Raw genomic sequence first — 25,495 nt, 5'->3', positions numbered from 1 at the left:
CCAGTCTTTCAGCCAGAAGGTAGCATGGCTTGTGAAACATTTTGATGGGCTAACGAGGCAGAAACTACATTTGTAGTATGATACCGAACATTTACAGCTGATCTGAAAATTAATATCAACTTAGATCAGCTCTGCACTTGCTCTGCATGTCACACGCTCCAGATCTGTGGGCGATCCAGCATATTAGTCAACTATATGTGGAAAAAGTCATTGACCATAACTATATCAAGTTTTAGAACAGCTAAGTCAAAGTTTGAAGTGTACAACGATGCCATGCTTGAGATGATGGTGGTGGTGAGCATCATGAGAAGATAATTATTCTCTTAGAAGATCAGAGGCTGGTACTATTAAATACCAGTAAAAAATGTTTTCAGTTGTTGATTAATATAATATATGAAATGTAATTTCATCATATCTTCCAGTTTCTCTTTGAAAAGATTATAACTTGCAGTTCTAAGCAATACTAAGTTCTAAGCAAAAATAGGTTTAAACAATACATAGAGGGGACTTACAAGTTAAAAGTATCTTTTCAAATAGACCTTGAAACTGTGAAGAGTAAGGAGTACTGATGGAACACAGGATTATGACTTTACATGTAGCAAGAGCTAAAAAAGAACATCTATTCCTGCCCATGTTGTGGGCAGATTTTTGTTAACAATAAATTGGAATAGGAAATAAATAAGAAAATGAAATTAGAGTAGTAGTGGCAGAAAAGCATCTAATGGGGTTGGTGTATTTAAAAAAATATGGTTGGATTTTATTGCAGTTTTTGTAATGCCCTGTATTGTAAATGGCTGATCTGTGAAATGCTGAAATAAATATGCAAAAAAAAGGCAGTTTTGCAAGTATTTATATAACATATTCTCGCTGTTTTCTTTCCCAGCTGTTACTCTACAACCATGGAAAACCCTCATAATCTTTAGTAAAATATTAATAAATGTATTCAAATCTTTAATGCTAAACTTAGGTTTGGTACCCTGTCTTGCAGCAAAGAAGCTGTGTTACTTAGGAATGCAATCCTGTTGTCTGTTTAATATATTATGGGGAGTGTGGGTTTTAGATGCCTACTATAAACAGAGTTGAACACCCAGAGCAAAGGTTTACAACATGAATATTCTGCAAAGATGCTTGTGATACTGTGGGGACTTCATTTCTCCATTGTCACAGGATACTTGTAAAGTTAGCACTTTTGTCTCGTTGGAACTTACCAAGTACAAATATTTACAACAAATGTTTTGAATTTTCAACATCACCTAAACTGTAAGCAGAAATGTCAAAAGTTTCTGACCCCATGCACAGAAAGACTATACACAGTGCAGCAAACTTTCTTTCCTCTTTTTTTTAAACCTGGTGAGAGTGCACAGTCTGCAAGATTCATGGTGCTTCCAGATACTCCAGAAGAACAAAAGGCTTAAAAAATATTGTCTTCATCTTGGCAGGAAAATCTTCATGACAGAGATACTACCTTTCTTTACCATTAAACTTAGGTCTCTGGTTATATCCTCATGCCTCCCATTCTCTCCCTCTGCCCCAACTATACACATGGTCCCTCAAACTTTTCATCTTGGAATTCCACAGATTTCTAGAAAAAGGGAGAACTTCCTATGTAGCATCCTCTTTCCGTGCACATACATAAACAAACACAGAAGTGCAACCTATTATTTGTTAAGAGAGCTCTTTGATCAAGAACCCAGTTAATAACAAATTTAACTTGCCAGTCAGAGAAGCATTTCTTTTCAGGATGATATTCAAATGACATTCAAAACCTATTTGAAGTGATCCTCTGAGTATATATGGCCTTGCTAGGGCCAGAATTGGATTTTGGTTCGTTTTTAGATTTTCTCCCACAGTTCACTGTTCAGTGCCTCTGCCCTTTCACCTCTGAAAAGGCTGAACTGTTTTCTGTGCTGGCTTGGAGCTGCTATTCACAGCACCAGTATGCAACATAGCAAGTTGGAGACATTCTATTACCTGGCCCCATTTTTGAAATGAATGTTGTTTCCCAATATAATGAAAAAAACCTCAGGTGTTCAGTGATGGATGCACATTTTACAGATTTAGAAAACCGCACATACAGAGTTGTTGTTCTTTAGCATTCTGGTGGGAAATAGTACTTGAAGGGTCTTTGATGGGGGACGGCTCCTACACTAAGAGTGAGTGTTGTGATATCTGGGTAGTTTATCTGTTATTGCACAAGCTGAAGTGTTGAGACAAAGATATTTAACAATTACATTTGATATTAGTTTTGGTTCTCAACCTAGTAAATCTGAGATGACCCCATCTCTTAGTCAAGGCAATGCAGCCGAGATCCTCAACAGTCCTTGGTGCCACTTTAGGGTTCAGATTTCAGCCTTCAAGGACGACTGGCACCTCATGTCCACTGGCCAGCTGTCATTTCCCCATTCCTACCTGCTGCTGCTTCTCCTTAACTGACTCTCTCATTTGGAGCCGCAGCCTATAGAGCAAAGTTCTTATGCTGTGTTCTGTGCTCATTTTGCCTGAAGACTGAAACCCAAAGACTCCCAGCACTGAAGCATAAATTGCCACACTGGGAACAAAGAATGGAGTGCCCTTGTAGTTCCTTACCTTCTCTGGTGGCACAGCAGGAGGAGGTTATTGGTGGCTTGCAGCTGCCAGTGGTCGCTGACACCGGTGCAGCTCCATGCTGCCTCTCTGGGATGCAGGTCAGGTAAGTGGTGCTTCCATCTGGGATCTCAGATGCCTGCGTGGCACTGACGGGTATTTCAAAAGGCCTGATGGAGAGAGGAAAGAGGTGCCTTATAGACATGTTATAAAGGAGAAGTGTAATATCTTTACAAAATAAAATATAAAACTGTGAAATCTTAAATCAGGAACAATGTGTATCTGGACTTTAACTTACAAGTCAATGCCATTTATAACAAAATACTAGAAAATAACGTGAAATGTTCGAGCCTAGAAAGTTTTTACTTCTTTATTAACATGGGGTAAATTCATCACACGATGCAGCAAAACAAGGTGTCTCATGCCCTGGCTCCTATTTGATGCTAGTGAGGCAAAACACTGGAAGTAGATATTTGGTCTTGGTAGCTGAATCAGGGTGATAAACACTTATGCTTCCTTAATTGTGCAACACAGAGTAACATATAACCAACAGAGTTGGTTAAAACACAAGCTGTAACTACCACAAAAAAAAAATCCCCTAAAATCTAAAATATTGCTGAAAAGCTCCTTGAAATTATCATTTCAATAATTTCTATATGCTACTGTGACACATTACAGAAAAATTGTTTGCATGAGTACCCACCATACTTCAGTGGATTTGTTTGTAAGGAAAAAGCGATATATCAATAAGAGAACTGTCTGCCTTTGCAAATTGTTTTGTTCTATTACCCATGTTTTCCTTCTTTCTTACTTTTTTTTTTAATCCTAATGCCTTTCTACAGCCTTCCTCGTCTACTTTATTCTGTTTTTTCCTCCTTGCTCCTTTATTCTGTCTGTATCTCCCTTCTGTCATTTTTCTTTCTCATATAAGAACAGCAGATTTCTCAAAATAGCACTACAATAAATGATAAAAACTATGCTATCTGAGAAATGGAGCAAAGCTGTAATCCTTCAGACTTCAGTAAGAATGCTGTGATGTTAACATTGTTGCAGTCAATGCAATTATACAGGTTGTGAGATGAAAAACCGTGGGCAGTTCTAGGTACTCTACATAGAATAATTCCAGGAAATTACCCTGTGGTTCACACAATGCACAAAGTTCAGGTTATGTATCACAGAAACATATTGTGTATTAGTTTGAATGACAAACATATTTTTGGTAAGGGTTTTCCATATGATTCTAGTTTTTTAGAAAATCCAAATCCTCTGCTGAAATCATTTTACTTGTTTTACCTCCATATTTAAACCCTTAATTTGTACCTCAGTTGAGAGGCTGGTGATCTGAGCAGAGATTCTGCATTGTGTTCTTTGTTAACCCTTTCTTGGATGTCCATTTCTCTAAATCTCTTAATCTGTTTAATCTCTTAATCTGAAATGCTTGCCACAAAAGTCAGTAAATTTCAATTGAATTTACAAGCATTTCAAGGCAAACATGTGCTTCTGTGCCACTCTCTGCCTGGCACTAAAATATCCAGAACTGAAGCAGACAGTAGAGTTTTAAAAAAGCTGGATGACATTATTTTTACTGTTGCGGGATTTAATATTCAAGTTTGATATTGCTACAAGAAGCTGCAATTCAGCAGCTAGTGCACTTGGATCAGTAAAATGCATGGTTTGGAAAATGCTAAATCTTTCTAAATGCATCTGATAAAACCGAGGGAGCAGCATCGAGGGAGGCTTCCACTGTTTGATGATTTTTTAGCTGTAAGGTTGGACCTTTTCTCTGTTGTTCAGCACTACTGAAGCTTTGGAAAAGTATTTTCAAGTATTTTCCTTTGCCTCATGATCAATGCCTCAACAATCCTCTGATTTTCACTGAAATTATTATTAAAATAAGAAGCTACATTTTAATAATAGCTTGAGAAATTTCTTTGTGAAGGATCTCAGATTTCTAGACCGGAATAACTTAGATTTCTGCTATAGTCTGTCTCACACATTTCTTTTGTTTTTAAATAGACGTGTCAAAGCTGAATAACCACCCATAAATATTTTCAGCTTATTTTTCCACAGGGCTACATATTCACCTCAGTCTTTACATGAAACTGCCACCAAGGACAAGGGGAAATTCCACATACAGAATATGTTGTGAATAGGGCAGTTATCTGTGAGTTAGTTTTGCATGCTGCCTTCTCCCTGTTGCTGTCATTTGCATGTGCTGACTTCTCCTGTGCAAAAGTAATCTGAGAAACACTCCATCCAAATTCAGTTGTTTTCATATGCTTTAAAGAAAAGTAGAATAAATGGAACAGAGGGATTTAAAAGATCTGTAGGTGTGGTAACTCCTGCAGTTGCACTGGAGACTATAACAAGCATCACAGATTGAATGTTCTACAGGAAGCCAAAATCTGCCTCTTGATTTATTTAAGTTTTGGTTTTGTTACAGAGGTGGTATATACTAACAGTAGCGTAGTGTTATTCATTAAGTGCATATTTACTGTGATTAATTAACAACATTAATTTGTCTTAATATCACATGTGCAAGCTCAGTATTTCACAAAACATCTCACCTTTACTTTGCTTCATCATTTTAGTGAAAAAAAGAAGCCTGTGTTTTTAAGGACAATATAAGTTCACATATTTACATATTTACCTAGCTTTCTTTGTTTTAAATGCATATCTGCTGTATTTTCCAGAAAAGTGCTAGGGAGCAACTAAGTGATAACAGTGAAATTAGTATTCTAATGTACTCATAGAGCATTCGGTCTCACAGGATGTGTTGATAGCCTCTGGAACTGTGCTTTGCAAAGGTAAGATCCACTGCTTTTGTGTGCTCAAATCTTACTTAAAAAAGCAGATTTTGAAAGTGATGGGCTGTGAATAGGCCAATCAGCAAAATAAAAAAAAAAAAATGAAGGTACTAATTTACAGTGCACATGGCCAAATCAGCAATTTTGTTTATTTTAAACAGGTTTTGTAGCAGAAACCATCTATAAGCATTTAATCAAAAAGGAAGGTGCCTGCTGGTCCTACCTAGCAGATACTGTGGAAGAGAACAATGGGAAAGTAGCCGATTTCTCCTTTTCTTCAGAGCTGCTTTCTTTGCTGTGAGCTCTAGTTAAAGCGAAATCAGTAGCTGCATGATGGCTGTGAAAACACCTCTTAAGCCATCTATTCTGGCTGAATACAGCTCTTCAATCAAGATATTTTTCCCTATCAGAAAAATTACAAGGACATGACCTCACTGCTGCAGGATAAACCATTTTCACTGATTACAAGTTCCTGTTATTAGCTTCCCATGCATAGTATTTAACTTTTCCAGAATCTCAAATGACTTTAGTTCTGTGTTTACCATCACATATGCACACCTACCTGAAAAAAACCCAAAACAAAAAAAGCCAAGGTTATATTTTACTTCCAAAATATGAAAACATGCAAATCAGTATTTCTGTGACAGCAGTCACAGATCTGTTAGGTTTAATCCTATTCCTTCTATAACCAGAAACCTGCTATTGACTTTTGATGGGAGTTGTCATGAGTGTGTAACTAGGAATAAACATGAAAGGTAGTTGTCAGTGATTTTCAGCGCAAAAATGATTTTGTAGACATTGTAAACAGAAGTGGCAACTGACACATAGTAAAAAAACTCTGCACTTGAAATCTACTAATAAAACACTTTGCTTTCTACAGACCTAATTTTCAAACAGTTCTCTAAGATCTACAGAGTTCAGGGAAACTTAGTACTCCATTATTTATAAAACTTGCTGTTCATTATAATTTAAAGCTGTGAACACAAAGGGAATATTTAACCATATGCGCTGTTATAAAAACACTACAATCAGTGTTTTATATTGCTCTGCAATACTCTGGTATCTTTGAGAAAACAATAATGATATGTATGCAAACTTGTGTGTCAGTTGTGTAATCAAATACTCACATTCAACTTTGGATTGATGAGTACCTGCATGCACAAGTCTCAGCAAGATAAGTGTCTTTGGAGAAGTAGGAGAATTATTTTATTGTCTCTGAAGATGCTTCACAGTTAATCCACACCATGGTTCTCAAATGAGAAGTTACTTAATTTGTTACAAATTTGGAAATCTTAGAATCCTAAAATCTGAATCATTTAGGTTGGAAAAGACCTTTAAGATCATCAGGTCCAACTGTTAACCTAACACTGCCAAGTCCACCACTAAACCATGTCTCTAAGTGCCATGTCTACACATCTTTTAAAGACCACCAGGGATGGTGACTCCACCACTTCCCTGGGCAGCCTGTTCCAATGCCTGACAACAGGCATTCCTAATATCCAATCTGAAGCTGCTCTGGTGCAACTTGAGGCCATTTCCTTTTGTCTTATGGCTTGTTACTTGAGACCAACACCCTCCATGCTGTAACCTCCTTTCAGGTAGTTGTAGACAGCGATAAGGTCTCCCTTCAGCCTCCTTTTCTCCAGCCTAAACAGCCCAAGTTCCCTCAGCTGCTCCTCGTCAGACTTGTGCTCCAGACCCCTCACCAGCTCCGTTGCCCTTCTCTGAACTCTCTCCAGCACCTCAATGTCTTTTCTGTAGTGAGGAGGCCAAAACTGAACACAGGATTCGAGGTACAGCCTCACAAGTGCCAAGTGCAGGGGCACAATCACTGCCCTAGTCCTGCTGGCCACACTATTCCTGATACAAGCCAGGATGCTATTGGCCTTTTGGGCCACCCGGACACACTGCTGGCTCATATTCAGCCGGCTGTCAGTCAACACCCCCAGATCCCTCTCTGCCGGGCAGCTTTCCAGTCACTCTTCCCCAAGCCTGTAGTGCTGCCTGGGGCTGTTACGACCCAAGTGCAGGACCGAGCACAGCTTAAACAGTCGATTATTTCATTTATTATAGAATATGCAGCTGTCCTGCATGGTAAATATTAGCTAGAGATTTCAGTGACAAATACTATGAGATAAAAAGTTCCTCGTTTTCACTTTTAATAGTAATTGTAAGTACAATATTGTTTTCTTTCTTTGCTCTGAAAAATTGTTTTATGAGCTAAATAAAAATCAGATTTTGCAGACATTCGAAGTTAGAGGTCTGCTTAAATGAGTAATGTTATATGCATTTGTATCTGGAAAGAATCAATAAGCAAAAGTGACAATTACTTCATATGCTAGAACCACAGCATTTCTCCTTTTGTGGACTCTAATTTACATTCCATTGGCTTCTAGCAAGACTTTGATCTTTACATTTAACTGATGGTAACTGTCATGAACACCACGTCCTCAGGACAAGTTTTGGTTCTTAAAAGGAAGGAGTTCTGAAGACATGCATTTATTTCTTAGCTTTCCTCTTACAATTTACATGAAAGTATTGTACTTTTGTGGACTACAAATGCAGATTAAATGCTAAATTTAAAATATATTCTGTCAAAGTGTGAGAATAATTTCCAGACACTTTGGATTGGTTTTGCTTGTCCTCACTGTAGCACCTCCTCTGTTTCAATTGCTTCCTCATCTGGCTACCCAGATCAGTTGTGGTGTCCTTAGTTCTGTCTGTTCAATATCAGGATTTCTCAAGAAAAAAAAAAAGTAATGTTGTTACGTACAGCAGGTTCTTTCTAGTCTCTGTGAGGTATGCTTAGCTCTCTCTTAGGAAAACGCCTGTGAGCTGTGAACCTCAAAAGCTCCCACAGTGGAAGGAGGCCCAGGTTTTCAGGGGCAGCATCTCCATCGTGAGTTGCTCAGCTGGTGGCACGATGCCTGGGACCAGGGCTGAGAGTGCGAGGATGTCCCATAGCCGAGGGATGCTGTTTCTGCTGTTCCTGCCTGGGCATGTGATGGGGGAAGCAGAGAATCGGGTGCTACGGGGCTGCCCGCTGGGCTGGCTATGGAGTGTTTGCACAGATCAGCTTTGACTCACAGGAACTGAGAATATTTTTCCCACGCTATCTTCTTCTCAGCATGCCTCCCTGTTATTTGGTCCTAGCGTCAGGAAAATATTTACCCTATGAAAGTACATGTGATACTTAAAATGACAAATATATATTTTATAAGTAACATTTGGGAATTGGTCCTTCCTTTAGCTACATGCCAAAACATGGGTGTAATTAGGGTTCCTTCTGTGCCTTTAATTGAAACCAGAGATGTGGCTGCAATATAACTTTCACATCTGGAGTCTGGGCTTCTCTGAGGGCTATATTTGGATCCTGGGTTTTGCTTCAGACCATGAAATGAGTCAATCACAAAGTCAGTATCTGAAATTCAGTGATACTTTAAAACTAGGACTTTCTCTGTCTTCAAGAACACTGCTTTCAATATCAAGGTAAAGAGCTTGTTATTACACAAATGCTAATATTTTAGAACAGCAGAAATGTCTGCCTTGTAGTGACCTTAAAATGTGACATAATAGCAGTTTTGAAGTTTATTTACTCCATGAAACTTATTTTCTGCTGATTACAATAGGGACAAGATGGAAAAGGATGTAACATACTTTCTTCTCAGAAAACAAAGGTAATTATTTTCTTCATCTCCTGTCTTGATAGCTGTCTAGTGTTGCAGCAATACAGATCACAGTCTGTTTGACATGGACCACAGAAGGAACACTTCATTGCATTTCTCTGTTTTTTAAAACCCTTCATAATGAAAATAGGTAGAAAGGTGACGAAATTGCACATTATGTGGGGACAAAGCATTTCTTGTAAGCAAGGTCTAGATTTTTAGCGTACCCTAAGCAGTCATATAGGACAGTCACTGGGATGAGTTACTGAAATGTTTGGACTGTTAAAATAATAATGGATTGCTATGACTTGTATTATTTTATCATAGTCACTTTACTACCTTGTACGTAGCTTGGTTATCACTGTGGTCCCACTAGAAAATTCAGTAAGTGCTGTGGTGTGCTGTGGTATTTCCTTACTATCAAAAATATGCTGTCGCTTGCAGAAAGGTTTCAAGCATATTCAGATATAGATAGCCTCAAACAGAGCTGCATCTGGCAGTAAAGACACTGGAATTGGGTTTGGTCAGCACACAATGGCCATTGGTGCTTTGGAGTGAAAAATGAGAGGGCTACTCTAAAGGGCTCTGGGGTACAGACAGATCAGAACAAGGGATGAATTGTCAGAAAGAAGGGTGGAAGTTTGGGGGAACAAGCAGAAAAGTTAATGCCTGACTGTCGAGGGTTAAGATTGCGGGGTGACAATCAAACCCTGGCAGATGTATTGTTAACCTCCTCTCCCCCCCACTTCCCCCTTTTGCCCCTCCCTCTCCCCCCTTCCCACTCAGGACAGGCGATCGGGAGGGAAAGAAGGACACAGAGAAGAGAGTTGGAAAAATTAAAAATGTTTTACTAATGCTACTAATAAGAATAGAGAAAATAATACAAAATATACAGAACCAATCTTGTCAGTCTCAGCAACTGCAGAGCCAGCACCCAAAGTCCTGGATTAGACTCTGTAGCCAACCGGAGCTGGATTCAGTCTCTCACTAGGCCTCAGTTTGCAGGGACAACCAGCAAGGTCCTCTCCTAATGTCAGCCATGAGGAAAAAAAAAAAAAGGAAAAGGGAAAAAGGGAAAGGCAAAAGGGCCGAGATCCTCGTGATCTCCCACTTTTATATGAAGTATTCACGTGAATGGAATGTTATACACCGTTGGTCAGTCTCTCGGACATCAGTTTTCTCGTTGCCCCTCTTGCGAGATGTCCATCCGTGCTTATCAATAAGTTTGCATTCCATTGCTGGGTTTAACCAAAACATGTGTTGGGTTCTCCAGGAAAATGCAGCTAACATGAAGGCTTTAGCTGACAGGCAAATTCACTAAAAAAGAAACTTGTTTTTAACAAAACCAGGACACTGACAAAGCGTATTCCTTTTGAGAGCTAGAGTGGAATCTGAGATTGATGATTCTTGTAATTTCTTGGGTACCATTAAATTATTGTGAAGTTCTCTCTCAAATATCATGTTTCATCCTGATCTACAGAGAGGATAACAACTTTTTCATCAGTTATTGCCTTTGGTCAAGTAAGAAAAATCAGTGCTGTAAAAGAGCCTAGAATCTTTCTGGAGAAAAAAAGGTACTACTGTTGGATAAGTAAAGCTAGTATGCACACAGGGGTGGTAATGGTTTAGGATTGAATGGTCACCTATATTAGAGATTTCCTAGAGCTCAAGACCTTGATTTTGCAATTTTCTTTTCATAAAGTTATATTCTTCATGCAATTAGGTCTGATAAATATTTTAATTACGTTTGTGTTGTGGCTATAGATTTAGGTATCCTATCCCTACTGTGTACTTTACCTGACATGCAAGTTACATGTGATATGGTTTTAAACTATTCTTATGTGATGACACAGTTAATGCTGAGCTACGTTAGCAAATGTATTTGCTGTGTTAACAACAGGACCAAATTACTAGAAAGGGGTAAATGAGGCATCTTCAAATTTCAGTTGATGGGTTAGTCAATGACAGGGGAGGTGCTGGACAACGTCTCACTCCTCTTCAGAAGGACACATCTTTTCCAAGATGTCCTCTGTCTAAGCCAACAATTGGCACTTTTCTGTTAGGTATGACTCACTACTACTTAGAAATTTGTAAACAGGTTTGCATGGCTCCTCCAGTTACATCTTGTGGTCTCCAAAGCAGCAATAGACCCAAACAAATTAAGGTTTTGAAAATGTGTGCACTCTGAACATGTGTAAGTTAACAAAGAAGGAGCCAAAGAAAGCTTATTTATTTGTATAGGATTTAACAAGATTAATAAATACTTCAGCTTCTTAAAATATTAACTTATATATTGGTGCAGACTTGAGCAATTTCCTCTGTGTATTTTAGAACCCTCCTTAAAATTCTTGGAAACTGACAAATCACCAGGGCTTTCATTTTTGTTACTACACACAACACTTGAATTAGAAAAAGTGAAGTGCAGATATTGCACTTCAGATTAATAAGATGAAATTATAGAATCCAGTTATTTTCCCTGTGTTTGTTTGCTGACAGGCACAACAGCTGAATCCACAGTCAGCTGCTACTGATAGGGTGATGGGTACTGACCTGTCTTGCTAGAAGCCCGTTGTGTTTTTCTGGTGCATAACAGAAGCAGTTCCTGCCTTGGTCTGTGCAGAGCTCTGCTGGCTGGTATGAGGCGAAAACCTGTGATTTCTGAATCCCTCAGAGATCAGAGCTCAAGGGGGATCACAAGCCTCCATTTTACATAAAGACAAGTCAGAAGTTAACAGCTGCTTCTCCTGAAGCAATGCCTCCCAGACCACACTGAACTCCTGCAGTTCACCTAACAAAGTGACATGGATGATTAAAAATAAAAAAATTATAGCATAATACCATATTCTGTCCTACTCTGAGCAGAGGAATCTGCTCATAAGAAAAACGTATTTGATGTTGCTTCTAATTTTTGATCCATGTCCATAAAGTAAGATCATAACCCAACTTTAGCTACTGTTAACAAGTGGAATTGCTTAATTCTTATAAATGGCTGCATTAATATTAGAGAGTTTTACTGTATGATTGATTCATTGCACTGTATTTCATGCCATTGTCAAGAAAATGTTTTAGCAGAGGAAAATATTCAGAAGCAACTAGTACAAATAAGCATACAGGAAGGCATTTTGGCTGTAAGACAAGTATAGATGTAAATATACAATGAAATGTTTGCACAAAGCATTTTAAACTATTCTGCTTCTATGACTATACTGTGTAAAGTCATCTTAGTTTTTTGAATGGCACAGTGCCATGTTGCATTCAGGCAGGCACTGAATAAATTGGCTGCTCATAGTTTGATCTCACAGCAGATGATTTAGTTTTAATTTTCAATTTACTTCCCAAGGTAAATATGACAGCAATTAATATGGCAGAGACTGAGAATTCACATTAAACATTGCTGCTCCCCCGAGATGAGCTCTCTCAAAGCACGTTTGGAGAGAAATTAAATCCAGAAACTTTTCCCATGTTTCCTGATGTTTCTTATTTTTTTATTATGAGCAGAAAATGTCTTTAAACATTGTGAACAACGAGAGAGCTGGTGTTCCTCAATTTTGAAACACACCTGCATCTCCTTTCTCATACCTTTTTAAGGTCCCTTATACTGCTGAAATTCCTTCTGTAAACACTACAATAGCAATTTATTATCTCTTTCCCATCAGACATTTCAAATCACTGTCTGATTACTGTGTGAGTTAGACAGGTTTTCCTATAACATAATAGACTTTTTTCTGAATTTTACTTACATTACCACATGCAAGCTTGATGTTCTAATAGAGGAAGACGTAGTATATGCATTGGTTCTTTCAGTATTTGAGTCACGGAATTAGGTTTTCCACTTTGTTTCTTTAAAGATGTGATTCAGGGAGTCTTGTCATTGCAGAGGTCAGGAAGAGAGTCATGAATTGCTGAGTACTTGAAAATTGTTATGCCTATTAAGTTGGCTCTAAACTACAATATATGTTATCAAAGAACCATCCCACATTTTTTTTCTGGGAAAACAAGAACTTCAGGATACTTAGCAAATAGTTCTGCAGGAAGCTTTATTTAGGAACTCTATCATCATTACTTGGAATTTAAAGATCTGTACATTAATGATATTGCAACAGTGTTATTACTAGAAACATCATGGATCTCCACTTTCCTGCAAATCAATAATGATTTTGTCATAAATAGCAATTGGCAGGAGCCCAACGTCATGTTCAGAGCAAGGGCACAGATTCCATTCCCTGCCAGGGGAGGAAGGGGCTGAATGTGCGTGTCCTGCAGCCCAAAGGATGGCGGGCTGCATTGCAAAAAGCAGGTGCAGACCCAGTAGCTGCATGTCCATCAGCTTTGTTGACTCAGGGACCTTCACATCTGTGCCTACTTTGCCCCTGAATAAGTCCTGGTCCATGACCATCTAGGACCTCTCCTTCCCACCTGGCAGCTTCTGGAGACTTCAGGTTTTCCAGGTGTAAAAGAACGACATCGCTTCCTTCACAGACCTGATTCTACCTGCTTGGATATTTTTCCTATCACATCAAATGTAATTTAAGTACAATACAATATGCTAGCATGGAAGTGAACCCTCAAATAATTCCGAATTATTGTCCTCCAGAAACAGAGAAGTAGTTTCAGCAGCAGGAAAAAAAAAGAACCAACACCAAAACTACTGGTAATTGCTGAAGGTCATCCACTTCTTTTGTTCTTGGTTAGTGCAAATGCAGTAAATATTTGCTGGTATCTAGTTTAGCCATTAATTCAGCCTGATATTCTTCACAGAGAGATAGACATTTGGGTTTGTTTGTTTTTAATAGCAGCACATATAGATGCAGTATTACATTCACTGGAAGATGTTTTAAATGTTTTATTATATATTTTTTCACAAAAATATATTTCAGGTTTTTTTCTTCCAAAATGCTAGTATACTTGGTTTAAAAAGTTCTAGCAGTGTTACTTCATAAATTCAAGTTTTATCTTGAAATGTAAGGCCCAAATTCAGCAAAGGACATGAGTATATGTGCAAGATCCATCAAAGCCACAACTTTTTTTATCCTTTGACAATTATGCCTTTATACATTTATACTACTGTTTTCCTTAACAGTTTATTTCAGTACTATCACTGTTTAATTGCAGGTTGACAATAAACCATGGCAGATGCTTTGTTAATCCCCTTCCCTTCCTCTCCCTGCTAGTCTCCTCTCCCCACTAAAGAAAGGCAATAGGAGGGCAAAGAGAGGCAAAGATAGAGAGGACTTGCAAGTTGGAAAAAGTTAAAAATGTTTTACTAAGGCTACTAATAAAATAGAGAAAATAATACAAAATAAACAAAACCAATCTTGAATTTCCCGGCTCCACACTGCTCCAGCAGCTGCAGGGCAGGCACCCAGAAGTCCTGCGTTGGACACCACAGCAAACCAGAACTGGATTCAAGGATGCAGGGTCTGTCACTAGGCCTCAGGTCACAGGGGCGGAAGCCAGGGTCCTCTCCAGATGCCAACCATAGTCGAAGAGAATGACACCCTCGTGATCTCCCACGTTTATATGATGTGTGACATGGATGGGATGGAATGCTTAATTGGTCAGTTTTTGTCACCTGTGCTGTTCGCCTGTCCTTGCAAATACGGGACGTGCATTCTTATCAGCGACATTGCATTCCATTGCTATGTCTGGAAAAACATGTATTCAACTTCAGAAAAGAGCAGTTACTTAGAGGAACTTAGCTGAAAGGAAAACTCACTAAAACAGAAAACTGCTCTCGTTTTTAACAAAACCAGGACAAGTACACAGATCAGTCTAACTTCAGAAAACGTGGTTCTTTTTTCCTTTTTATTTTTTTTTTTTTTTAGTGAAGTAATACGAGGTTACATAATGGCTCCTGAATAAAAATAATTTTACATATATATGAAGATGATTACATTATGAAGTATTATGTGTATTTATATATTGAGAACGTGGTTCTGGCTTCAATTTTTTCACTGCCTCATTTGCTACACAACGGTATTCAACTAAAAAAATATAAAGCATTACTGATACATGCAGTAGACACAAATGAGTTCTATGTAAAATCTCAAATCAGAAATATGGAATGTCATGCAAACATTCTTCAGCCGCTTGTTCTTAGCACTGTGTTTATTGATTCTTACTGCTTTAATAATATTGATAGATGTCCCCTGGAAGCTGGCCTGACACCATCATTATTACAGCATACGTTAAAAGGACCTTTTCTGCCAAATGTATTTTTTCAGCAGCACAGAATCACAGCAGGTCCAGCCAAAGCTGGTTCTGCCCATTCCTCCTCTCCTCCATGCCACTTGTGCTGGGTCTGCAGCCTCCTCTGCCACGCCATTCATTCCAGCTGTTTCAAAGGAAGCAGCTGATAACCTGTACCAGGGAATTAGTTATTTTTAACCCTGGTACAGTTGCTGTGTGATAAGAGCCCTTTGGGTGTCTTAGGGGCAGAAATAAGCAGTGTGGTGTGCAGGCTGATTAAAGCCATAGTGCCTCTGAAATAAACAGTCATTGTACTGTATCTCCAGAGATAAGTGTGATACTTTAGCTGCTTCCAGAGTCACCAAAAGCTCTCAAGGATTACCTTGTTGGAGTATTGTATGAGGATGAGAGGATCTGTTTCAATGAGATCCAGTCAATAGAAAATGAAGCCCTTAAGGGAAGAGCTTTTTTCACATTAAGTCTTACTGAAATAAATGTAACAAACAGGGAACAATTACTAACATTAAAAGTTCAGGCCCCTTTTTAATGTGTTATTTGAAAGATATCACCTTCAAAAACATAAAAATCCCTCAGTGTTTCCAAGCAACTGCATCAGTTATGTGGTCAAATGCCCATGATGCCAGTGGCTTTGGCCTTGAATGGTTTGCTGTTCCAAAAGTGCAAGTACTAACTTAAGTCATACATTTCTCTGTCATAAAAAGGATATCTTGGGCATCAAGTTAATTGAGATTTAAGTATCCCTAACAAATCAGTATCATTGTGCCGCATCAGGTGGTTTTTAGTAGCTATTTATGAAGAATTAAAAAAACCTTTTTATAATTTTATAATAAACCTTATTATGAGGTTTATAATAAAACTTATTATAATTCTGCTCTCTATTCTTTCAGAAACCTCATCCATCAATGTGACCAAAGATATATCAGATAAAACAACTCCTCTGCCTTAATCTCTAGAGCCCCAGATCAGCCAAGAACTTAACCATGCACGCAGCTTTAATTACCTGAAGCACTGAAGTCAGGAGGGATTGCATGCTTAAAATGGCACATGAGCCTAAGTGATCTCCTGAGCAAAATCCTAGAAAAACCATTATTTTAATGCACATATGATCAAACTGTAACATCACAGGAATTTTAAAGAGAACATAAATGTTTTTAATTTTTTTTTTAATTTCTTCTTGTTTTGTAGGGGCACACATTTGTTCCTGTGGTGATTTATAGCTACCAATAATCTTCCACAGTGGTTGCCTTATCTGCTATTCTGGCATCTTCTGCTCTTGTTAGTAAACAGAACTACTAAACACAAAGCCAAGTACTGTTAATCTGAAGAGAGACACTTTGTACAGTATGTTCTGTACAAAACTGAAAGACTTGAAGATCACAGGGGAATGTCCTTTTTCCTTACTGCCTCAAAGTCCCATTACTGAGGACCATGACAAGGACTGCACAGAAAACAACTCTAGAGCTGCTTTGCCCATCTGCAAAGAAGTCCATGAAAAAGATGCTCACGGAAATATTCCACAAAGGAAAACAAGCAGAAGTAGAGTGTACCTGCACACATTAACTGAAAGCATCTGCAAACTACTCTTTCCTGAGGTAAAAAGATACTGCATTATAATAATTTAATAGCATTTAATGATAAATATTAAAAAAAGTATTTCATACATTCCTTTAGGTGTAAGCCTTTCAAAAGTTAAAAAGGTTGTGTTCTTATGTAGTTCTGCATAGTTTATATCCTCATTTCATCCTCTTCCATTCCTTCTGGATACAATTTTGCCACAATCAGCTTTGCATATTTTAACACCATCCCTTATTTCACTATATTTTTGCCTTGTATTTGCAACATTCCACTGATAATTTTAATTGCTCCTTTTAAATCCATGTATTTCTATAGCAATTTTTTAGTGTAGAGTTACAATTAGAGAAACTGTCTCATTACCTAGTTATGTAAATTATGTGCTCACCTCATCAATTCACCTAACTGAATCTGTACTGCTATGTGCATTAGTCATTATCACAGAGAAATCAAAATGGCTGTTTTCACCTGTTGTGATGCTAACCTCTTTGCCATACTATTTTTAAAAACATTACTGTCTGTGTTTGCCACAAAGGTATTCTCATGTCTGCTCAACAGTTATTCAAGTCATATGCTTTGGAACTTTGTCCACGCACAGTAGTCTGTTCTCATGCTGATTTGGGGTCAAGACCTAAGCATCTTCCCAATCCCAGTTATTTTCCATAGAAGGGTTTTGCTTATTTAAAAACATATTTTTAATTGCTTAGATACTATATAGTGCCTTACTTAACCATAATCGACTAACATCATCTTCTTTCCAATTGGAAACTCCAAAACAGGAGATCACATCGTGACCCAGATTGATTCATGAACACAGTCAGTTGTGCATGGGACTCCAGGACACAGTGAATCCAGAATAACTGCTCATTAAATTTGAGATATAATGCAGTGCATGTGATTGTTTTATTTGCTTCTTTGGGTGTTTACAGAAATATAGAGAATATTACTTGGAGATAAGTAATGAATTGCATGGCATTCCACTTACTGTACCAGTTTACACACAGATGTAATTTACATCGTGTTCATATATGTGGTAGAAGAGTTGTTCAATTTAGATTTTTGTTTGCAAACAGTTTCCAGAATATATTCCCTTTCTTCCACATGATATTTTCTTTGCGTGTCCAAACTTTCCTTTTGAAAATACAAAAAGTAAACGATGCAGTAGAAATAGCTAGTTTCTGAAAAGCAAAGAAAAACCAGACCACAGCCAACCTCACAGCCAAATTCTCTCATGGTATTATAGCACTTTTCTATGACCCTGTCTCTATGGAGAGTTTGGATTTTGAATGATCAGATACTATGTACATAGAACAGCTTTACTGGCCCCAACAGCTTGAAATATGTGTGTTTGGAAAGTGTTATATCTGTTCCAATTAGGAACTACAGAAAGGATATGGAACCAGGCGATTGAGATAAATTAAGGTAAATCTTCATGATACTCTAAAAGGGTCTTTTATGACAGAATCTTTTTACAAGGGTTATTTACAGTGACTAGATTTTCATCTGGCAGATATATGAGTTTGAAGCATTCATAGCTGAAATTCTTTTTATGGAAATATAAAATAAATGGTTTTAACATTGTCTTGAAATGCTATAATCTTGAAAACAGAAAAGAAGGTGATCTGGAGCACAGAATGTTATCTTGATCTTTTATAGCTGCATTTGAAACTCTGTCACCTTTTGCCATTTCAACCTTGACACTTCTGAAAATTGCCCTGAAAAAAAAATTTACTCTTAATATTCCAATAAAAGTTACTAGCTAGAAGAGCCAGTTTTAACTGTCTTGCTGTGGGCACATTGCAGAATATAACTGGCTTTTTTGTGACATATTTTAAAGTGAAAAGATTTTTTTCCTACATTTTGCATGTATGGTAGGGTGTTTTTTTGGGGGGGGAATGTTTAATAATAGAAAGTTGGGATAGTTATACTTCTGTCTTAGCAGCACTGTCTTCATTGCTATATGACAACTTAGAGATAAAGCATATCACTATATTTAACGTGCACAACCACTGGCGCACATCAGCTAAGGGGCTTAATTACAGTGGTACTGGAGCCGAAGAGATCAACATGAACTAGACTCCAAACACAGAAATGACATACTGTTTCTAACAACTATACCATCTTGAAAAAAGCCGTTAGTTCCAATGACATCGAAGTAATTATTTTCTGTGTAATGATATTACTGACGATTAAATTTTCAGCAATGACATTTTAATCAACTTACCATTTTTTCTTCCCCAGTTTGAAAGACTAAATCTTGCACTTCAGAGAACACTTGCAAAACACAGAATAAAAGAAACCAGGTATGCATGTGTAATGGATTTGCAACTAACTTCACAGCAAAAGTGTTTTGCAGGCAGCTCATAGGAACTGGGGTGGTGGCTGGGAATCAGGACTTCCGGAATCTGTTTTCAATTATCTTGTCAAATTGGTCTGTAACATTTCATGTAATCTAAGTTAATAATGATTTTGTTTATTTTAAAATATTCACAAATATTTAAATCACTCACAAAGTTAACTTCGTGATCAAATTTAGCCATTCATGCAGGGAAACAGGCAAGGACTTTGTTTAAAATAAGCAAGTGTTTCGGAGGAAGTCAGAGACTACGCAGGCATAGATGGAAATGTAGATATGGTTGTATATGGATCAAGTCCAGTGTTTCTAAGATTCCAGGAAAAGATTTTGAAATGCAAACAATTAGTATTATTAAAAGAAAAAAGGCTTCTGATACAACAAGCTATCATACGCTACAGATCCTGACACGCATGTGTTTACTGGGCTCCCTTGGTTTCTGGTTGCTGTTTCTGAGGAACTCATCATAGTGCTAATCCAATATTAATCATTTGAGCCTTGTAGGGATTGAGAATTTCTTAGTGTCTCATTATACATTGATGATTCAATGTATGGAATGCATCTGTAAAAACAAGCCCTCAGTTTAAGTCTCCTTTCAAAAGTGGAGAAGGATAATGAAGTTGGAAGCTACATTGTTGCTCACCTCTAGAAGGTTAATTACAATGTATGTTTTAAATTATACTTGATATTCTTAAAACACTTCATACGCATTGACTGAACCAGAGATAGTTGGTCAGATGTGCATTGCAATTACTGACTGCCTTATTGATATGAATATTTTCCCACCCTTTAATTTTGTGCTACTTCCTGCAGTATTAGTTTGAAACAAAAAAATTATTATGCTTTTCTTAATGCAAATGTGAACCGGATCTAAATGTCTGTATTGCTGTTGCACATAAACATATCTAAGGTATTTCAAGTGAAGAAATTCAGAAAGTCTGCACCATTATTGCTTATAGGGAGGTTAGTCTAAGCTACATGTCCTCATCATTTTTGGGTCTGACATTCAGGTTGACGTTTATTGACCTCAGAGAAGTCAGAGGTCTGCAGTTTTATGTCACAGAATCTGAATTACTACCAACGAACAAGTAATTTTGAAGTTAATAGTTGTTATTGGTATTTCGTCTCAAAACAGACATACTTTCTCACCTCTTTTGAGTTGAATCTAATGTAATTCCAATAAATGCTTGAATATAAATTCCAATTATATTTTACAATATGTTACGAAATATAGCTATGGTTTCAAACAAAAAAACTGAACCAAACAAAAACCAGGACTGTTGGAACCTAGGAGTTTTTAATTAGTGATAGTCTATAGCATTTGTCCTCAATCATAATCTGAACCGAGACCACTAAAACTGTAATTTATCACTAAGGATAATCTAAGATCCTACCAAGACTCTTTTTTCAATTAATGAAAAACTGCCTATTTGATCAGCAGAAATTGGTCTGTACACATTAAAGGCAGCGTAGGTGACTTCTGCTTCTTACTATTTTTAGCAGGTTTATCTTGATTTTTCGAGGGTTTTATTAATGTTTTTATCATCTTTACAGGAAAACTGAGGATAGAGAAGATTTTGAAAAAATAATCAGTGATCATGCTAATGCCGCAGGTAATGTAAGCTTGTTTGATAATATGTATATATAAATATGTAGATTAAATGTAAGTTACATATATAAAGTAGGATATGTCTATATAAGTTAGGCTAGTTATAAAGAAATAATTTTCTCTATGTAAGGGATGCAGTGATGCTGACAACACAGAGCCTAAAGGTGATCTCTGCAACTGACAGTGCAGAGTGTCAAAATTTGAGCTAAAGGGCTGAGTTTCTCAAGTCTGAGCTGTCATAGAATCATCCACCGCTCAGATCAAACATCTAGAGAGAATTGTAACACACATTCAGTAATAAATTACAGTTTTATACTAATGAAAAAGCATTTGATCCTTTTCATCTTCTGAAGGACTATAGTCCGTTGGAAGAGAACTGCTGTAATTTGCAATACAGAACTTTCTGGTTACATCTGTAATAATAAATTAACATTTCCAGGAACTGAAATGTGGTCTTCTGTGCACTTAAACTGTTACGCTGGTCCTGGCACACAGTTGGCCTGTGACAGATAACATTTTTCCAAATGATTCCCAGTAACAGTTGGGGAGTTGGAACGTGCCCAGTAGTCAGTCTGCATGCAGTTATCCTGTTAAAATGAATTTACTAGCAAAGATCTGAGCTTTTCTGTGCCAATTGGCCTCAGTACCGTGGAATACTCCTAGGGTCATTTAATTTATTGTATCAGGCATAGTACTTATATCTGCACATGTGCACAGATCCTTTTTAATTCTTCTTTCAATTTTTTAAATTCTTATTGTATTACTTTATATCAAGCTAAGGGAATCAGGTTAAACCCTGTGCCAAAACCTACATGCATTTTGTCTACATCTCTAAAAAGAACACTGGATGTTGGATCTTTCCAAACAGCAACTTACTGTCTCCCTGTTTTCCAGGCACCACAAGTTTGTCTTTTGTTACAGCAGGACTCCTAAATGGAGGACCCTCAGGTGTCAGTGCTGGATCAGGGAAGGATATTGCTAATTATTTGATTTGGTCTAGCATGAAAAAGATGGAGGTTAGCCTGTGATTCAGCATGATGCATGCAGTTCTGACTAAAATGTGATTTCATGCAGGTGTTCCCGTGGAGTCTCTACGGGAATCCCTTGGTGAAGAGCTATTCAAAATATGCTATGAAGAGGATGAACACATATTAGGGGTTATTGGAGGAACCCTTAAGGACTTCTTGAACAGTTTCACTACTCTGCTGAAGCAGAGTGGCCACAGCCAGGAAGCAGGAAAAAAGGACAGACTTGAAGATGCCTCCATATTATGCCTGGAGAAAGATCAGGACTTCTTAAATGTGTATTATTTCTTTCCTAAGAAAATCACGAGTCTTATTCTGTCTGGTATTATTAAAGCAGCAGCTCATATTTTGTATGAAACTGAGGTGGAAGTGATGCTCATGCCTCCTTGTTTCCATAATGATTGCACTGAGTTTGCTAATCAGCCTTATATGCTGTATTCTATACAAGTCAAAAGTGCAAAACCTTCCTTATCTCCATGTAAACCACAGTCTTCACTTGTGATTCCTGCCTCTATGTTCTGTAAGACTTTTCCGTTTCATTTTATGTTTGACAAGGATATGTCAGTTCTTCAAATTGGAAATGGGATAAGAAGACTTTTGACCAGGAGAGAATTTCAAGCTAAGCCAAATTTTGAAGAGTATTTTGAAATTCTTACCCCCAAAGTAAGCTGCACTTTTAGTGGAATAATGACCATGCTAAATATGCAGTTTACTGTACGAGTCAGAAGATGGGATAATACTGATATGAAATCATCCATGGTAAGAGACTTTTTATAGCTGTTACTTCTGTGAGGAAATTGTTTTCGTAAGATAGAGTTAAAATAGCCACAAAACATGGTGCATTTTGCATTGTCTACCTCTCAACATCTGACAGAACTGAACAGTAATGATTTATTGAGGGCACTCTAATGTAATTCAGATTCTGAAGCCAATATTCATTCAAAACTCTGCTTTAGGACTTTAACACACGTAAAATCTGACTGTTAATTTGAGATAATAAATTAAGACAAAGCCAATGACATGCCATGCTGCTCAAAATAGGGGCATCTCCAACACAAAGATAATGGCAGGGATAGCTTTACTAAAGTGTCCCTCAGTCATCTGGAAACAGCAGCTCTAGAATTTGGGGAATGAAGCAGACATTTCCTGTGCTCATTCAGCCTGTGGTATCTTTGGTATTGTGGTATCTTTGATATTCTGATGTTTTCATCGGATGCAGTTGCCAAACATGTCAGTTTCAGCTGATGGGATATCTTACTATCTTTGCTGAAGCAGGGTCTGCAGCAGATGACCTAGGTCATTAAAAAACATCAAATATTCAATGACTGCTTTTATTCATCACGGGCCCAGCTGAATTCCAGCTGATATATGCCTGAGCACTCCAGGATGAATTAGGAGTTCAGACTCAACACTCCAAGAACTTAAATGAAGAACAACGATAAAGGTTACACCCTTTGAACAGGAAAAAAATGTAGCACTCATTAGCTGCTTCATCTCAGATCCATTTCTGCACTAGGCAAGAGTTCAGTGATTACAGGGGATGGTAGACTCTGCTTTGCTTTTGCATGTACTTACATATGCAAATGCCTATTAGCAAGTAACAGGTTTTCTTCAAAAAATGGTCTTTCAAAGCAATGTTAAGAGGAGCTCTGCAGCACCTTGCACATTACACTCCTGGATATAGAAGGGACATAAAAACACTTTACACAAAATATTTCACCTTTTTAGATCATTAAAATGGGATATTTCTGCCATTTATGTCTTTAATTTTAAGTTGCAGGGAGTACTGAACATCCTATGATAAAATTGAAGCAGATATTCTCACTTCATCTTACAAAGTAGTGCATGACCTAAACACTAGAGTTATTAGCAGAAATTCATAGACCACTGTACTCAGTGACATTTTATCAACAGATGAAAATGCACAATATTCTTCTTTTTGTTTTTCTTTTCTTCCTAAGCTAAAACTGATACTAATAAGCAAAAATAATTAAGTGGTTATCCTTAAGTTGTCATCTAACTTTTATACCAGAAGGCTTAAGCAGAGTGAACTTATTTTATGGCTTTATGATTTAGCACCCCATGTTTTCTCTTAAGCAACTAAATGAAAATGTAAGGACTATGGACATGTCTGATTTTCCTACCTTTCAGCAAAATGTATTTCCTCTAAAACTTCTTGCTTCTAAACCATGCATGTTTTGTATCAATTCTTGTTTCTTTAATTGTTGCAGGTAATGGATCTTAAAGGCCAAATGATATATATTTTTGAGTCCAGTGCTATCCTGTTCTTGGGATCTCCTTGTGTGGATAGACTAGAAGATTTCACAGGACGTGGATTGTACCTCTCAGATATTCCCATTCACAATGCATTGAGAGATGTTGTTCTGATAGGAGAGCAGGCCCGAGCTCAGGATGGACTGAAGAAGAGGTTAGGAAAGCTAAAAGCAACCCTTGAGCAAGCCCATCAAGCACTTGAAGAAGAAAAGAAGAAGACCGTAGATCTTTTGTTTTCCATTTTTCCTGGAGAGGTTGCTCAGCAGCTGTGGCAGGGACAAGTTGTGCAAGCCAAGAAATTTAATAATGTCACAATGCTTTTCTCTGACATTGTTGGATTCACTGCCATCTGTTCCCAATGCTCACCTATGCAGGTTATCACCATGCTTAATGAGCTTTATACTCGTTTTGATTACCAATGTGGAGAGCTAGATGTCTACAAGGTACACAATTTATTGCATTTCTGTGGGGTTCTGGGGCAGGAAAGGAAGACTAAATGGGACAGAGGATAACAGAAGTCAAAAAATTATTTTGCTCTAAACTTTCATTATAAGAACAACATATTGAGATAAATCAGAAAACAAACAAACAAAAATCAACATAATCAGCTGTTCATGCAGCCATGAGAGAAGGGCATCAAAACTTAAGAGCTAATTTAAAAAACTAATTTCAATGACAATGCTGTGAATCTGGAATAAATAGGTGTTTAATGTAGCTATGGGTGTCTGACAGCAGGTGAGCAAGGAAAAGTATTTTAGCATCGTGCCAAGCAGTAAATACAAGTTGTACAGTTTTTCCTTTTGAATGATACTGCAGAATTTAGCCCAGGACTTCAATAATTGAGCAGGACAAATAAGACTTAGTCAATATATAAGTGCAATTCTTGGTGAAATCACAGACTATTCTTTTTTATGTCAAACTGCCTAACAGTAAGGCCTGTAACAAATATTCCTGTTTTAGGTTGAGACTATTGGAGATGCCTACTGTGTCGCTGGAGGTTTACACAAAGAGAGTGAAACACATGCTGTTCAAATAGCATTGATGGCCCTGAAGATGATGGAGCTGTCAGATGAGGTGGTATCTCCCCATGGAGAGCCTATCAAGGTCATATATTTTATTGCATTTTATATGGCTAAAGTGGCATTTTTGTTTGTTTAGTTGCTTTTGGGGTTTTTGTCTCAAGGAAATTTTCACATAATTGTATTAACTCAGAGAAGCTGGAGATTCAAATATGTACAGCTGGAGAACAGTTCTATAAATGAGAGTTTTGTGAAGAGGTAAAGATGAAACAGAGATCTGAAAATCAATGCAAAATACTTGAATGCAGTGAAATCAGTAGGTGCGCACTGACGAGCTGCAGTTTTTGTCTCAGTAGCACTAAATTTGTCAGTTGCATG

At 37.6% G+C, this 25,495-nt stretch overlaps 1 protein-coding gene across 5 annotated transcripts in view; it reads left to right on the top strand.

Annotated features, from left to right (window-relative positions):
- The window catches only part of GUCY1A1 (guanylate cyclase 1 soluble subunit alpha 1), a 38,974-nt gene that overhangs the window by 6,998 nt on the left and 6,481 nt on the right, over positions 1–25,495 (top strand). For 3 of the 5 annotated variants that reach the window (XM_065836441.2, XM_065836443.2, XM_065836444.2), the window contains exons 2-7: positions 16,451–16,857; positions 19,079–19,140; positions 20,745–20,803; positions 21,874–22,583; positions 24,056–24,541; positions 25,059–25,202. In XM_065836441.2, coding sequence (XP_065692513.1) covers positions 16,609–16,857; positions 19,079–19,140; positions 20,745–20,803; positions 21,874–22,583; positions 24,056–24,541; positions 25,059–25,202 — 1,710 coding nt within the window. In that variant the 5' untranslated portion in view covers positions 16,451–16,608. Of the gene's footprint in view, positions 1–4,638; positions 4,748–5,276; positions 5,391–9,019; positions 9,068–16,450; positions 16,858–19,078; positions 19,141–20,744; positions 20,804–21,873; positions 22,584–24,055; positions 24,542–25,058; positions 25,203–25,495 lie in introns of all 5 variants that reach the window. The other 2 variants (XM_071807765.1, XM_065836442.2) reach the window with 2 other exon arrangements.

This window comes from Patagioenas fasciata, chromosome 4 (assembly GCF_037038585.1).
Source record: "Patagioenas fasciata isolate bPatFas1 chromosome 4, bPatFas1.hap1, whole genome shotgun sequence".
NCBI classification, from domain to species: domain Eukaryota; kingdom Metazoa; phylum Chordata; class Aves; order Columbiformes; family Columbidae; genus Patagioenas; species Patagioenas fasciata.
The sequence above is the reverse complement of the archived record's forward strand: the minus strand, read 5'-3'. Positions and strand labels throughout refer to the sequence as shown.